Consider the following 16,776-nt stretch of genomic DNA (forward strand, 5'->3'; position numbering starts at 1 on the left):
TTATGTGGCATGGCAGGCTCTGCCCACCATGGGCCTGTGCCCACACCCATTTCTCCAGCTCCTGTGTGTCCCAGTCTGGCACCTCATCCTGCAGCAGGGTTCACTCACGTCTGCCTCCACTCCACAGCCACCAGGCCCTGCCAGACCCAGGAGTCAGGCTCCCCACCCTATGCTTGTGCTGATGGAGAAGGGGTTCTGTGGCACTCGTGGGACGAAGTCACAAGAGAAGCTCGGACAGATCCTCAAGATCAAAGCTGGGTCTGGAACAACTGCTCAGCCTAGCCCCAGCAGATTAAGATTTCCCCATTGTGCCCCTCCGGTTACACCCCTGCCTGCGAAGGCTGCCCAACTTCTCGTGCCCTGTCAGGAAGCACTTGCCCTCAGGAGGACCACAGGCCACCCACCACGCTCCCCTGCTCCTCCTTGGATGTCAGAAAGAGGGGCCAGTCACCACTCAAGATGTGCAGGGGAAAACAGAAACCCCATAAGGCCAGGGTGGATTCTCCTCTCACTCGTCCAACAAACCCAACCAATACAGAAGCCATCAAGAAGCAACTGCTGGGCTCAGCCAGGCAACCTGTTTCAGAAGAAGCACCTGCCAGGCTCAGTTGTGTGCAGCCCTGGTCCCGAACCCTAGAAGCTGGAGAGGGACCCTCTGCACCTTCGAGGCATCTTCAGCCCTCCCTGAAAACACCCCACGGGCGCCCGGCACCACCCCCACCCCGGGCCAGCAGAGGAGCGCCCTTTCTCCCTCTTTTGGTTGGGCAGATAGCAGCGGGCCATGGTAACGCCGTCAGCTCACTCTGTAATTGGCAAGTAGAAATGTCTTTCTCTGATTAATAAAAATGTGAATATAGCTGATTTCTGAATGAATACTCTGCACTTGCTAGAGAAAAATATTTCCAATATTTTCAAAATGTAGGTTGCATAAGGGGCAACCAACAGGATGCTCTGTAGTGAAAAAGGCTGGGAATCGAAACCTTTAGAAGCCTTATGTTGGGGAGGAACGGCAGATGTCATGCTGAGATGTGCCATTTCCACAAGCAGGGCGTTCACCTGGGGCAGGTACACGGGGGCTGCTGTGGAACTGGAATCTATTTTATAGGAAGGATTCTTTTTTTTTTTTTTTTTTTTTTTTTTTTTTGAGACGGAGTCTCACTCTGTAGCCCAGGCTGGAGTTCAGTGGCCGGATCTCAGCTCACTGCAAGCTCCGCCTCCCGGGTTCACGCCATTCTCCAGCCTCAGCCTCCCCAGTAGCTGGGACTACAGGCGCCTGCCACCTCACCCGGCTAGTTTTTTGTATTTCTTAGTAGAGACGGGGTTTCACCGTGTTAGCCAGGATGGTCTCGATCTCCTGACCTCGTGATCCACCCGTCTCGGCCTCCCAAAGTGCTGGGATTACAGGCTTGAACCACCGCGCCCGGCCAGGAAGGATTCTTTAGCAAGGAAATCAAAACCCTTCTTTTCTCCTCTCTCATTAAGATAAATGTAGCCCACCTGGGCCTGGTGTTTCCTGGCACTAGGGTCACCCCATGCACACAACCCTAGCACCTAAATGAAGGACAGCCTCCCAAAGGCCACGTGCCTTCTACCCAGCAGACACTCGCTTCGGTCATGAAGCCTCTTCAGAAGGCAGTCCCGCCTCTGCGAGGACACAGATGCATCTGGGGTGAGGCAGCCCGAGTGCCTCCACCCGGCCCCCAGGGTCCCCTGACTCTGACTTCTCCCAGCCTATCCTCCAACTGGGCAAGGGCTGACCCAGCTGTAGCAGGAGCTGTCTGGGCTTCCTCGCTTCTTCTCTTCCTCAGCTGGGATTGTCGCCCTCACCCCTGCCCTGTCAACACCTGCACACCAGGTGCGACAGACCAAGGAGGCCTTACCTCATGGGACAAGTAGAAGGCTGCGATGCCCAGAGGCCAGAAGCAGCAGAGCATGGAGAAGACACTGAGGCCCAGATGGTCCCGCGGGGGCATCATGAGGAAATTGTCCTCACTCTCTGTGTCGCTCGAGTAGTCGCTCTGCAAGAGAGAACCAGCAGGACAGGACAGGAGAAAAGATTAATACAGGAGTCATCCTGGGGTGTCCAGGGATGTGGGATGATGCCTGGCAGGCGCAGGCCCTCCCCAGGAGGCAGCTGCAGTTGCTGATGTCGTTTGAGCCATCGTTACTGCTGTAAGTACACAGCCTCCCAGGAAGGGCGGCCCGGCCAAGGAAATGCTTGCCAAGAACAGGAAGATAATAATGCCAAGTATGGGGCTCTTGGGTCATTCAGTTGCAGAAGAAATCCTACAGAAAGCAGTATTTCTAAGATCACTGGGATGTGAGTGCCTGGATGGTGGGGACAAAGGATGGGACTGGGGACTTCGCAGGGACTGCCTGCCTGGAAGCCACCTGCAGAACTGGCCCCGTTGCCACCATGCACTGTCAGTGTGTTCTGAGGATGGAATGGAGACTCTCAGAAGGGATAGCCCAGGCGTGTTTTTCTTTGTATTCCGAGACTTCTCACTAGTGGACAAGGACGAGGCAAGGCTGATGTGGATCGACAGAGGACACTGTCCCCTGAATCTCTCTTTTAAGTTTCCCTTGACTCTGAACTGAGTCAAGACATAGGTGGGGCCTGATTTCCACCTGGAGCATGAGGGCAGCTTCCTGAGAAGCAGAGAACAGCCCAGTGAGCCTCAGCTGTGCCCTTCTGCTCTGTGGCCTGATGGCAGGGGCTGAGTGAGACCCTCCTAGGGGTTCTGATGGAGAAGGTATGTGCTGGGAGCAGGGAATCAGGGTGAAGCTGGGTACAGGAATTTACTTTTTAATTTTATATTTTTTAAAACTTTTTTTTTAGGTTCAGGGGTATGCGTGCAGGTTTGTTTTATAGGTAAACTCATGTCATGGGGGTTTGGTGCACAGATTATTTCATCACCCAGGTATAAGCCTAGTCTGCAGTAGTTATTCTTTCTGCTCCTTTCCCTCCTTCTACCCTCCAACCTCTGGTAGGCCCCAGTGTCTATTATTCTCTTTGCATCCATGGGTCCTCATCATTCAGCTCCCACTTACAAGTGAGAACATGGGGCATGTGGTTTGTGATTCCACAGTAATTTTTTTGTTGTTGTTTGTTTGAGACGGAGTCTCGCTCTGTCGCCCAGGCTGGAGTGCAGTGGTGCGATCTCGGCTCACTGCAAGCTCCGCCTCCCGGGTTCACGCCATTCTCTTGCCTCAGCCTCCCAAGTAGCTGGGACTACAGGTGCCTGCCACCACGCCCGGCTAATTTTTTGTGTTTTTAGTAGAGACGGGGTTTCACCGAGTTAGCCAGGATGGTCTCGATCTCCTGATCTTGTGAGCCGCCCGCCTCAGCCTCCCAAAGTGCTGGAATTACAGGCGTGAGCCACTGCGTCCGGCCAATTCCACAGTAATTTTTAAAAAGCAGCTCAGATGATTCCAATGCTGACCTAGCAAAGAGAACCATTGCCCCACCCTCCCCACAAAGGGCACACGGGTCCTCCAGGAGGCTGACTGGCTGGGCCCTGCTTTGGTGTTTGTGCAGAGGGTGCCTCCTGGCTGTCATTCCACTGGCTGGGCTCTTTCCTCATCAAAATACGAAGTGTTCACGCCAACTCTTCCAAACCCCAGGGCCACCCTGTATTTGTCCTATACGAAGTTGAAGCCCATCTTACTCCAGATATTGTTTCCTAGAAGAGTAGTGGCTCATTTCCTCTTGGAGGAGGCCCTGGCTTCCTAGCTCTCTGCCAGCTGCCCAAGGTTGTTGAGCAGAGGCCCCCTGCCGCAAACTGGAGCACTTTGAGAACGCAGTGGCAGTGTAAGGCAGTGACAGGGCCATTTCTTTAGGGGGCTCCCGGACAGACCCTGTGAAGCCAGACAAAAGTGCAGGTGGGCCCACCCTGTGAGTGCAGCACTTGCGTGGATGCCAGCCCGCTGCTCACCACTGGTGTCTGTGCGCCCCAGACATTTCTCCGTACTAATAGACTCTAGGAAGGCCCACAAGTGACCACGGCCCCCTTTCCTATTTCTGTTAATTAAACACAGGTAAAACTGCCAGTCAGAGCCTCTAATCACTGTGCAGCCAGCCATGGTGCTGCAGTGAGACCTGAAGCTCCCTGGTACACGGCATTTTCATAGGCTCAGTCCAACAATAAGGACTTTCCAGGTGGCCTCTCGTGGAGCTTGGGCTTACTGTTTCCTTGCCCCCCAACAAGCCTGCAGGGCAGGGATCTGAAGTGCCACTCCACCAACAGTGCAAGCGACTTGCTCAGGCTACAGGGCCAGCTCCTGGCCTCGCCCCTCACTGCATCTACTGTGGTGGCTGCTTCATGTGTCTGGGGCTGCAAAGCCTCTGTCCACAGAGCCATGCTTGTGAGATTTCTCTTCTCTTTATTCTGCACATTGGCCCCCATATGGTCTCTGAACAGTAAGGGGATATGAAAATTGCCATCATTATGGCTAAGGGGGAAGAAAAGCGGAACAGCCCACAGGGATGCATAATTCATGGGGGAGTTGTGAGGCCCCAGGCTGTCCAGGCAGAGATGCTCACTTCCCAGCCTCGGGTGCTGGAGTCTGGAATTTGTAAGAAGGACGAGTGGTGGGTGGGAAGGATAAGCAGTGGGGAGGGTGTGCCGCGTGGAGGATGTGCAGAGGGGAGGATGTGCAGGGGTGAGGATGTGCAGGGGTGAGGACGTAAAGGGGTGAGGACGTAAAGGGGTGAGGATGTGCAGGGGGAAGGACGTGTAGCGGGGAGAACATGCAGTGGGGAGGACATGAAGTGGGGAGGACGTGTGGGGGGATGACATGCAGGTGGAGGACGTGGAGTGGGGAGGACGTGCAGGGAGGAGGATGTGCAGCGGGGAGGACATGCAGAGGGGAGGACATGTGAGGGGAGGACATGCGGGGGGAGGTCATGCGGGGAGAGGTCATGCAAGGGGAGGCCATGCAGCGGGGAGGCTGTGCAGGGCGGAGAGCATGCATGGGGGAGGACGTGCAATGGGGAGGATGTGAAGGGGGGAGGCCGTGCAGTGGGAAGTATGTGAAAGGGGGAGGAGGTGTAGTGAGGAGGACATGTAGTGGGGAGGATGTGCAGGGGGTGGACGTGCAGCAGGGAGGACTTGTAATGCGAAGGAAGTGCAGTGGGAAGGGAGTGCAGCAGGGAGGATGTGAAGGGGGAGGACATGTAGTGTAGAGGATGTGAAGGAGGGAGGCCATGAAGCGGGGAGGATGTACATGCAATATGGAGACTGTGCAGCGGGATGTGCGGCAGGGAGGATGTACAGCAGGGAGGACATGCAGGTGGGAGGACGTGCAGTAGGGAGGACGTACAGGTGGAAGGACATGCAGTGGGGAGGACGTGAAGGGAGGAGGCTATGCAGTTGGGAGGACTTGCAGGGGTGAGGACCTGCAGAAGGGAGGATGCACAGGGGTAAGGACCCGCAGTGAGGAGGATGTGCAGGGGGGAGGACGTGCAGTGGGGAGGATGTCCAGGTGGGAGGATGTGCAACATGGAGCACGTGCAACATGGAGAGAATGCAGTGGAGAGGATGTGCAGGGGGAGGACATGCAGCATAGAGGCTGTGCAGTGTGGAGGATGTCCGGGGGGAAACACGTGCAGTATGAATGATATGCAGCGTGGAAGCTGTGCAGTGGGGAGAGTGTGCAGTATGAATGGCATGCAGCATGAAGGCTGTGCAGTGTGGAAGGCATGCCCCATGGAATCTGGGTATCTGCCCAGTTGCACCTCATCACACATGGCCCTGTCGACTCACTCTCCATCCCTCACTGAAAACATGTGGCTTTGGGGGTGTCAGGGAGCTGATTTTGGAACTGCTGAGCTTCAGAAGGGGCTGTCTCTGCAGGAGATGCTCAGAAGGTTCAACCTGTGACAAACTAACCCATGTCCAAGACCCGAGAGCAGCAGAGCCAGGCTGGGGAACGGCCATTTCTCCAGTGCGCAGCTCAGCCCTTGACCTCAGGGAGCGCAGCAGCCATGGGTCCCGACGTATCCTTGCACAAAACCAAAAAGTCTGCCTGTGTTTATTTATTTTTTAGTTTCTTTATTTTTAGTTTACAAATGGTGTTATTACTATCTTTATTGTCATTGTCATTTCTGTTTTACAAAGGACAAAGCTGAGGCTCCAAGAGGTTAAAACACGTCCACTCACAAATCATCCTGTAAGTGGCTGCTGGAGTCTGGAATCTCTGATGCCAACTGCTCACCTAGGGCTCTGAGCTGCGTGCTGGGTTTGCACATGGCTGCTTTGGCTGCACACAAACCCCACTTTGCCTCCACTGCTTCTCATGAGAAGATGAGTTGTCTTCCTCCCCTCTCCCTGCCAGGGACTCTGATGATTCTGCTTCTTGCTAAGTCTGTCTCATGGTGGTGATGGAAAGAGGCCTGTGGCAACAGTGAGGTTTTTCCCGATCTTAGTCAATGCTTGGGGAACTGTTGCCCCGGACCATGTAGGCACATGGAAGCATTGCCTTCCATCTTTAGAAATAGCTTTAGCATTACCCCAAGAAGCAAAGATTTAGCTTTCAGGGCACTCCCCCAAAATCTTCACAGATTTTAATTTAGAAGCATAAAGGAATCACACTCTGTAAATTACCAAGCTGAGGCTAGATGACACCAAAATAATTTGTCAACTTTGATTGAAATAGATTTTAAAAACTCAGGGCTGGGCATGGTGGTTCACACCTGTTATCTCAGCACTTTGGGAGGCTGAGGTGGAAGGATCACTTGAGGTCAGGAGTTCGAGACCCGCCTGGCCAACATGGTGAAACCCCGTCTCTACTAAAAAAAAAAAAAAAAAAATAGCGGAGCTTCGTGGTGCATGCCTGTAGTCTGTTACTCAGGAGGCTAAGGCAGAAGATTGCTTGAACCGAGGAAGTGGAGGTTGCAGTGAGCCAAGATTGCATCACTGCACTCCAGTCTGGGCAACAGAGTGAGGCTTCATCTCAAAAAACAAACAAACAACCAAACAACCAAACTCAGACAAATTATAGGGTAGACAAAAACACCCCAGCTCTTTTCTTTGTTCCCTCTTCTGCCAGGAGTGTCCTGGGGTATAAGTGGTCGTGGACATCATGCCACCCAAGAGAAAGGAGAGGAGATGAGTCTGGCCTAGGAGAGGCCACATAGATACCAACAAGCCAAGCAGAGAAATACACACAATCCCCAGCACCAAGAAAGACTCATCATGCACTGCAGCTGTTTTAAAGAATCCTCTTCGTGGGTCATTTAATCGGTACATCTGCGGACTGAAAACATTCCAAAGGAGTCTGCAATTCATGCAGAGGTCCCACATTTTTGAGCTAAAGCCAAGGCAGAGAAAGGTGGGTGCCCTCCAGGGCCACCCATTCTACCGCGTTGCCTGCCTATTCTAGCCCTGTTTTCCTTACCTCCATGGAGAGAGAGGACTCTCAGTCCCCTCAGGGTTTTCTTCCTAGGGATATTTTAACAAAATAATCATAGCACAGGGCATGACACCAAATGTTTGCATATCACAATGTTCAGCATTCCTGGCAGCTTTGTGAGCAAGAGTGCGAGGTGCCTGTTTCAGGAGTGGGAAGCTGAACCCCACTCATGGCCCACTTCTCTGTGCTCACCGACTTTGGTGAGCACCTCAGGCACTATCCAAGGGTGGCGGTCCCAGTGGCCATACCTGCCCTGAGGAGCCCAGCAGCCATTGGCCACGTGGAGCTGTGTCCGCTTAAAGTGCTCCCAAGTACACACAACCAACACTGGTCCCTCGGTGACACCACATGCTCAGAAGCCACGTGAGTCCCACGCCTGTCAAATGGGACTGCACAGATGCAGAACATTTCCACCACCTCAGAAGGTCCTATTGGACTGTGCCGTTGTATAGAGCACCTTTGACATTAGTGACTCCATCTTAGAAAAAGACTCCATCTTATATTTCATAGGGCACCTGTTCAACAGAGACCAGAGGTTTTTTTGCCTGATCAATAAAGGCTGCACCCAACCAGACCAGGATTTAACCAAGCACATTCTGCACTATTAGTCCTTACCAGAGGACTCTGCAGCCATAAAAAGAGCAAGACTTCAGCAGCTCAACAACAGTCATTTTAACAGACACCAACTTGCCATCACTTATGATAAGGAGCTCAGTATCTGCTGTTGAAGGCTCCGCCCACAGCAAAGACTCTTCCTTGAAAGACACTGACCACTGACAGAGCCCCCGGGCCAGGCCAGCATATTCTTTTCATTCTCGTCACTCTCCCTGGACTGGCACACGAACTCCTTTTCCTATCCCTTTCCTCTTGATGTTAAATGTTACTTAGTTTGTTGTGGAATGTTTAATCTATAACATTAATTGGTTGATTAAATATACTGTGATGCATGGTTTGCAATACTGACTGACGGGTGGCTCGGCTCAAGCCTGCGTGCCTGCCACTCTCACCCTCGAGGCAAGGGGAAGCACTAAGGAGAATGCCTCCTGGGAACTCCAGGGAGCCCGTGGCCTTTATGATGGAGAATGCAGCATCAATAAAATGCCTGGCATTGTGGAAAGGCACAGACGTGAGGATCTGGTGATCTCTGACCTTGCACCAACAGCTGTCTCATGGGATCTGACCCTTTTTACTCTGGGCTTGGCGTCTTCCACCTGCAGGGAGCTCCCTGCTGCTCTTCCCACGTGCGTGTGCGCCCTGCCTGCATCAGAGCCTGTGCACTTGCCCTCCGCTAAGCCAGGATGCACATGTGCCTAGCTTGCCCACTTCATTTGGGGCTTTTGCTCAGATGCCACTTCTCATCAGAGCCTTCCCTACATAGCTGCAAAGCTGCCACCACCTTCCCAGTCCCTCTATCCCCAGCCTGCTAGGGGCTTCTCTGCACTCACGTGATACTGATTTGTCTACTTTCTGACTCCCTTCTTTTCTCTCTCTTTTTTTTTTTGAGACAGAGTCTTGCACTGTCTCCCAGCTGGAGTGCAGTGGTGCGACTGGGGCTCGCTGCAACCTCTGCCTCCCTGGTTCAAGTGATTCTCCTGCCTCAGCCTCCGGAGTAGCTGGGATTACAGGTGTGCGCCATCATGCCTGGCTAATTTTTATATTTTTAGTAGAGATGGGGTTTCACCATGTTAGCCAGGCTGGTCTCGAACTCCTGACCTCAAGTGATCCACCTGCCTGGGCCTCCCAAAGTGTTGGGATTACAGGCGTGAGCCACCGTGCATGGTCCCTGACTCCCTTTTAAGCACCAGGAGGGCAGAAATCTCCACATTTTATCCAAAGCTGTATTCTAAGTGCCCAGAACAGTGCCTGGCACATAGTAGGACTTACGCATATTTGCTGAATGAATGAGGGATTCGCCTGTGGCCTGAGCCCATATGAACAACACTAACTAAAATGGTGAGGCCCCTACAATTTGTACAGAGGACAGTGGAGTCACCAGCAGCTCCACCTTCCTGGGCCTATCATCGCCCGAGAAGACTCCGCATTCAGCCCGGCTGCCTGACCTCTGATCCTCTCTTCACCCTCTGAAATGCCTTCCTATGCTCTCCAGGGCGTACATCTTCACCATCATTTACATGTGCCCACCGAGAAGCGTTTCAAGGTTGGGTGAGAATGATGACTTGGCCACGGTCAAGGCTGTTTTATTTATGGTGGCTCCAGGGCAACTGAGGACAGAGCCAAGGACAGCACCTGGGAAAGCTGTAGGCGGATGACACAGCTCAAGTCCCCTGCATCTACGGAAGGTGCACTCATGTTCTCTGGTCTTGGCAGACAGCTTGGCGCAAGACACCCTCGTTCCACATCACAGGTGTGTGGAAGTGGACCCAGATGCCTTTGAGGCCTTCAGGCAAGAGCTTCCACTCCCACAGAAGGGAATGACTTTTCATGAGCCACACGGGTGAGGCTGGTGTCTGAGATGTGAGCCATGGAGACCTTGCAGGGCCAGTGCTGGGGCCATCTTCCTGCACCTGCACCATCGGGGCAAGCCCCCGAGGTCCATTTGGGTCCACTCAGTGGTTTTCCATGGCTGTAGAAGGCTGACCCTTCTGCCCGTGTCAAACCATCCTCTCTGCACTAGGCTTCTTCAACATCTTGAGGCCTCCTGTTCTCTCCTTTACTCGAAGTCAGGTCACGGAAAAAACCACAGACATCTCCTGAGGACCCCTGATGTGCGATGCACACAGGGCTCACAAGTACACAGCTGTATGGAGATCTGGGGCTTTCAGAGTGCAGAGCCCTAGGAAGCCATGTTTTCATGTCTGAAAACACATTGCCCTAAATTACTGACCAATCATTTTGGGTATATGCTGTCTGTCATACTTTTAGTTTTTCCTACTAGATAGTAGTTTTTTGTGTGTGTGGAAAGAGGATATTTCACATACTGGCGTGAAACAAGCAAGAGCAAACTGACAAAACCCTGCCACTTTAAAACTGCCTTTTACTAAGCATGTCTACTGAGCAGGTTGTTTCATTTGGATGGGTCAGGTGGAGAACTGGGGAAGGGGCTGGGAAGGGATCCACGGCTTTCTCAACAGAAGTGAGGATTTGGGAATCCTTAGGGACGTCTGTGCTGGATAGCTGAAAGAGAGATGGGATTGGGAGGAGGAGATAGGGGGCCACAGAGGTGTCAGGGCCTGAGACACTGCTATGGGTTGGGAGCCAGTGCCTAGCTTGGGGGCAGGGCTGGAGAGTCCAGGGACCGGGGTGGTCATTACTCTTCAGCACATGGCTAGAGTTCATGTCTGTGACTCCCTTCCCATCTGCGCCCAGTGCTCAGATGCCATCTGTGACTTCACAACTCAAGAGTTAACCATGACAAGGGGCAAAGCAGATCTCAGAGCCCCGCCTTGACCCAGCCCCTTCCAGGTATGTGATGCCAGGGGCACATGACCCCTGATCAACTGTCTTCCATCACACATCGAAACAGCCCAAAGCAGGTATAGCAGAAATGCTCAACAGTCATTAGCCCCAAACTAGAGCTCGGAATCATAGTAAAAAAAAATGAAATCATGGGTAGTGTCGTTAAAATATCAACTGTACTTCACTCTTTAATCTAATTCCTAAAATCGGAGAATTCAGTTATTCTTTGTTAATCAGATCTTCATTAACCAGATAATTCAACTAACAAAAACACCAGATTTTCTAGTAAATATATATTTCGAATTGCAACATATTTGATTTTGCTGTAGTCATAAGGATATATATACCCTCTGTGCCCCTGAAAATGGGGAAAACATGCCCTCTGCCATCAGTGGTAGGCCTGGTCTAGCCATTTGGTCTCCATTTGGTTTTTGAGGGATGTCACGGAGCACAAGACAATGTGGGTGGAGATGCCACGTGTCACTGAAGGAGAGGGACTTTCATTCTGTCGCCGATGCAGTGGTTTCTCACTGTGCTCTTTAGGGCCTGGGGCCTCTGTGAAGGGGCAAGTGGTGGTGGTGGGTGTGGCATGGATGCCTCAGAGTCCCTGAACCTGCCCAGGCCCAGACAGCTCAGACTGTTCCTGTTTTGCATTCTGGCTTCCCAGGCAATCTTTTCTAAAACAAATGGATCTCAGCTAAAATAAATAAATTAATGTATAATGTTCAAAAATGAGCGAGTCAATGCATCATTCAGAAGTAAACAGATTTTTCCTCCTAGTAGTATCTAGCCCAATATTCCTAATTCATTTTATATTCTTTGAGGAGGGAGGTATTTTTAGAAGAAAATAATCCAGTTAGGTGCATAAAACAGGAAACTTTTCTGTACAGAAAAATATATTAATCTCGCAAGAGAAATCAAATAAAACCCAAGTGCCTTGCATGTCCTAGAAGAAATGAGATGAAGTTTCATTGTGCGCTTTTGGGGCTTGTCTGCTGTAAATGAGGTGTGCATTGCGCTGCAGCCCTTGGAGGTTGGGACTGACCTTTTCTCTTTTGGAGGCCCCCAATTTGATTCTGGGTCCAGAGTAGATGCTTGCAAATATTTGAAGGAGATTATTTGCAAACAGACTCTCTGGAAATAAATGAGCGTTCAGTGTGCATGGGCAGAACAGTTGAAGCTGAGTCGGCCTGCCTTAATGGATCACCTCCATTCTATTTCTTTAAATTGTGTTTTCTTCCTTTGGGATGGGTGCTTTAGGTCTTAGCTCCTAGCACATCCCCATGAAGACTCAATTCCCATGATCAATAGACTTGCTTAGTGGGAGACCCTAACTCTCTTTCAAAAATGTTCAGCCCTTTGAGGCAGGGATGGGGTCCTGGAAGGCAAACTTTGGCAAGAAGGCCCTTGTAAGGCTGCATTCTGCATTCACTTGTGTCAGACAAAAACCTCACCAGAAGTAATGGGATGAGGCTGGGGAGGTACATCTAGGGTTTCCCTGGCAATATCTGCCACGCTCCAGGAAGACAAGCATTCATTCATCACAAAGGGAAGTTATCAAAAGAGAACTGTCTCTGTTAATGGCTATTTGTTCTGGGTAAAGCGCAAATGTATTTCTTCTCTGCGAAGTTTCTGATTAGCTCCTAATGATGGCCCTAGGGACCTGTAATGTTCTGGAAGCAGGAGCCAAATGAAGTGAAATTCATTAAGATTCACCTCTGTGTGTAGCTCCTGGTTTGTCTTTGTGAAGATAATGGTGGTGTACACTGGACTTCAGGTTTTATGATGTGATAAGACATATCATTATATTAGAGGACTGGTTTTCTATATTCCTGCATTAACGAAATACTTGTCTTTTAACTAGCTATAGGCATTTAATCCAATGGTTAGAGTAGGATAAGAAGTTCCTTCATTGAGTTCACCCATCAGGCTAAGTTCTTCCTGTGGCCTGGAAGTGCTCAGTGGCCTGGGAGGGCAACTTTAGCAAACGCACTATATTTATTTATTTTTTATTTTGGAGACGGAGTCTAGCTCTGTCGCTCATGCTGGAATGCAGCGGCACAATCTTGGCTCACTGTAACCTCCACCTCCAGGGTTGAAGCAATTCTCTTGCTTCAGCCTCCTGAGTAGCTGGGACTACAGATGCATGCCGCCACGCCTGGATAATTTTTTTTTTTTTTTTGTATTTTTTAGTAGAGACAGAGTTTCACCATGTTGCCCAGGCTGGTCTCAAACTCCTGAGCTCAGGCAATCTGCCCACCTCGGCCTCCTAAGGTGCTAGGATTACAGGTGTGAGCCACCGCTCCCGGCCTAGCAAATGCACTCTTGGGACCTGTCTTAGTTTAGGTACTCCCAGAAGCAGAGCTTGAGTAAAGGATTCAGGTGCAATTGCTTTCTTGGGAGGTGATCTCACCAAAGATAATGGAGAAGAGGAGAAGTGGGAGCCTGGAGGCTGCTCCTGCTGGGACCTCGAGGAAATCAGTGTAAGATGCATTCTGAGTTATCCCTCTGGAATAAACTGACCCTGGTCTCCTGAGGGCAGAGATTCTCCCACCCTTTGCAGGGCAGACTTCAGGTCTTCAGAGAAAGTTCGGGCCCAGGGGTGTCTCAGGCAAGGGTCATCCCTGAGAAGGTATGGGGTAAGGGGAGCAGAGAGCACCTGCTGCAGAGCCTGTGAAGGAACTGGGGGTTGCTGGATGCCCCCAATACTGCCCTGGGGCAGCCCTATGTGGAACACGCCCATGAGACTCTGGGACACTTGAGAGGGGGTGAGAAGACAAAGACACATGACAAAAACGTCATGCAGGATGAGGAACCTCATCACTGCTGCCAAACAGATGGGTGCAATGAACAGTTACACACCCTGGCCTTCAATGACAGGATGGGCCAAAGCTTTCCAAGACTTGGTGTGAAAGATCACTGGGTGATTCAGATCAAAGAGACCAGGATGCAGCAGGCCATCAGTGTAAGCTGACGATGATACTGTTCTTTCATTCTCATATGTTTTTATTTTCACAGCGTGGATATAATTTGTCTTGTACACTGGACTTCAGATTTTGTGAAGAAGGGTCTGGTGGCTGCTGACTCGTTAAAGGACTTGGGTGCAGGGAGAGCAGCACAGGCAAAACTGGGGTTGGGGAGTGAGCAACACACACACAGGACTGTGGAGAGCAAGAGAGCATGGCTTGAGTGTGACAAAGAGGTGCCCGCAGCCAGACCACTTCTCCCTGCTTGAACAAAACCGAGCTTATCCCACATCAACCTACATGACTGGGAAATAAACAGGGATGCAGCCTTCTATGACCCATCCAGAAGGGCTGGTTTCACAGCTGAATGTCAAGTTATCATTGCCTGTTGATCCAGTTACTAAATGAGTACCTCTGCTTACAATGTACGTTGTTTGCATGGGTAATTCTCTGCCCAGAAGAGCGACATACAGCATGTTATTGCCTAAGACAATGGTTGTCCTTTTAGATCTTCTTATCTCCACTTTGTTTTTCTGAAGAACTCAGCACATAACCCACCATGGCTTTTACTGTTTTCAGATGCACACTCCAAGCTAGTTTTTAGCAGCGTGGATTTGGGCTGGCTTAAAGGTAAAAATGGGAATAGGGACACCTACTGTCATCCAGGCCTCTTCATTATCACCTATCTCACTCCCAGTGCCATGCAGGGACACAGCCAGTGCCAGAGCCTGGGCACTCCCTTACGTTTCATGTCCAGTGTGCTCTGCTTGTCTCTCCTGTGTCCAGGTGGAAATACTGCCTGACTTCACATATCCTTAGAGCGAGGAAAATGAAAACTACACTAAGTCACCATTTCTCACCGATCAAGTCAAAATTAATGATAATATCCTAGTTCTAGTCATTTATCCTGAAGATTCACATCCCAAAAATTTAAAAACACATATGCACAACGTTATTATTCACTGCAGCATTATAGGTAACTGGGAAATAGTGGAAACAACCTAAATGTTCATTCAAAGGAGACTGGTTAAATAAACTGGTATGTCCACACAATGGAATGCAATGCAACTTAAACAAGAATGAGAGACACCAATATGAACTGACTGGATTGGAACTGAATACAGATAGATTATCATTTCTATAGACAGAAAAATACAAATGTGTTGTTTTCTATATATATGGATATTTATGCATACATACTTTTCCCCTTACAGTCTGCTAAGAAGGCCTAAAAACAGTGAATCCCAAGTAGCAATGAGCACACCTAGCACCCAGTTTGTGTTTTCTAAATACCATTGTCCAATGAAAGAAACCAAGGATCTTTGGAGAAACAGCTGATTTCAAGGCTGGGGCTGGCAATGAACAAGATGCACCTGGAACAGCTGTGCCAGAAAATGTAATAAAAGGCAACTGAAGAATGATGTGCTATGTCCAAAAAACACCGAAGCCAACTTGAAGGGACTTTTGCAGTCAAATCTGGAACAGGGTAAGCATCATAAACACTCAATAAATACTGTCAGTTACTCCCTGAATAAATAAAAAGCAATGGTCCAACCTGAAATAAAGTAATACATGATAAAAATAAATAAATACAGGAGAAGGAAAAACTCTTCCTCATAGTGGAATGTTAACTAATAAACGCAGAGGGAACTATGGGTGACAATTGTCAAAGAAGGCTAAAATGAGTTGGTGAATGACTAATGAAAAGCAAGATTTTCACATGGTCTCACTGTACTTCCCTACAAGATGCTCATTAATTACAAAGCAACATTGTCACTTGGGCAGTGAGAAACTTTCCAGACACCAAATCAAATGATCAAAGCTACTGTCACCAGTAATGGATACCGTGGGCCCCCTGACCCAATGTACTAAAAGAGCACAGAGACACTTCTGGGTGTTTCCAGAAAAATGCATAACTGGAACCCAATCATAAGGAATCATCCAACAAATTCAAATTGACAGATTGCCCTGTACTCTGCAAAGACACCAGTCATGAAAAACAAGGAGAGACAGAGAGATTGTTCCAGACCAAAGAAGACTAAAGAGGCATGACAAGAAAATGCAATGTGGAATCTTAAAATCTTGGATTTGAATGTCTTTTTCTTTGGGTTTAAAGGACAACATTGAAAGAACAGGGAGGCCCGGCACGGTGGCTGTAATCCCAGCAATCTGGGAGGCCGAGGCGGGCAGATTATCTGAGGTCAGGCCAACCCCGGCCAACATGGTGAAACCCCGTTTCTACTAAAAATACAAAAATTAGTCAGGCGTGGTGGCATAAGCCTGTAATCCCAGCTTCTCAGGAGGCTGAGGCAGGAAAATTGCTTGAGCCGGGGAGGCGGAGGTTGCAGTGAGCTGATATTGCACCACTGAACTCCAGCCTGGCCAACAGAGCAAGACTCTGTCTCAAAAAAAAAGAAAGGAAAAAAAAAGAACAGGCAAAATTTGAGTAAGGTCTATAGAAGATAATATTGCAACAATGACCATGTTAATTTCTTGACTTTCATAGTTGAACTTGTTATTAGAAAATACACGTAGTTCATTTAGGCATAAAAGAACATTATGCCTGTAACATACTTGCAAATTTCTCAGAAAAAAAGATACGCGTATAGAGAGATGTGTAAAGCAAGTATTGTAAACTCTTAAGATTGAGGGGAACTGGAGACAAGTATACAGGAATTCTCTGCACTATCTTGCAACTTTTGTGTAAGTCTGAAATTATTTCAAAAATAAAAACCCTCATTTGGCAAAATATTCAATATTGGTAAGCTGGGCAAAGGGTACCTGAGAGTTCTTTGGATGATTTTTGCAACTTTTCTGTCAGTATGAAATTATTTCAGAAAAAAAGAAACGATACTAGTGTCCATTTATACATTTAAAAGTCTTGACTATAAACATTTGCTAAAGTCATGGCTATATCTTAATCTGAAAGAAAAAATTGCCATCTGTCTAGAATAAATTACTTGTGTTAAGCAGACAACAA

The 16,776-nt window shown here is 49.4% G+C and overlaps 1 protein-coding gene across 25 annotated transcripts in view; it reads right to left on the minus strand.

Annotated features, from left to right (window-relative positions):
* SYNDIG1 (synapse differentiation inducing 1) overlaps positions 1-16,776 on the minus strand; it is a 214,889-nt gene that overhangs the window by 100,069 nt on the left and 98,044 nt on the right. For 21 of the 25 annotated variants that reach the window (XM_045362386.3, XM_074003219.1, XM_074003221.1 and 18 more), the window contains one exon: positions 1,881-2,018. The exons of the other annotated variants lie outside the window; for them this stretch is intronic. In XM_045362386.3, coding sequence (XP_045218321.1) covers positions 1,881-2,018 — 138 coding nt within the window. The remainder of the gene's footprint in view (positions 1-1,880; positions 2,019-16,776) is intronic. 25 annotated transcript variants of the gene reach the window in all.

Source organism: Macaca fascicularis, chromosome 10 (assembly GCF_037993035.2).
Source record: "Macaca fascicularis isolate 582-1 chromosome 10, T2T-MFA8v1.1".
Classification (NCBI taxonomy): domain Eukaryota; kingdom Metazoa; phylum Chordata; class Mammalia; order Primates; family Cercopithecidae; genus Macaca; species Macaca fascicularis.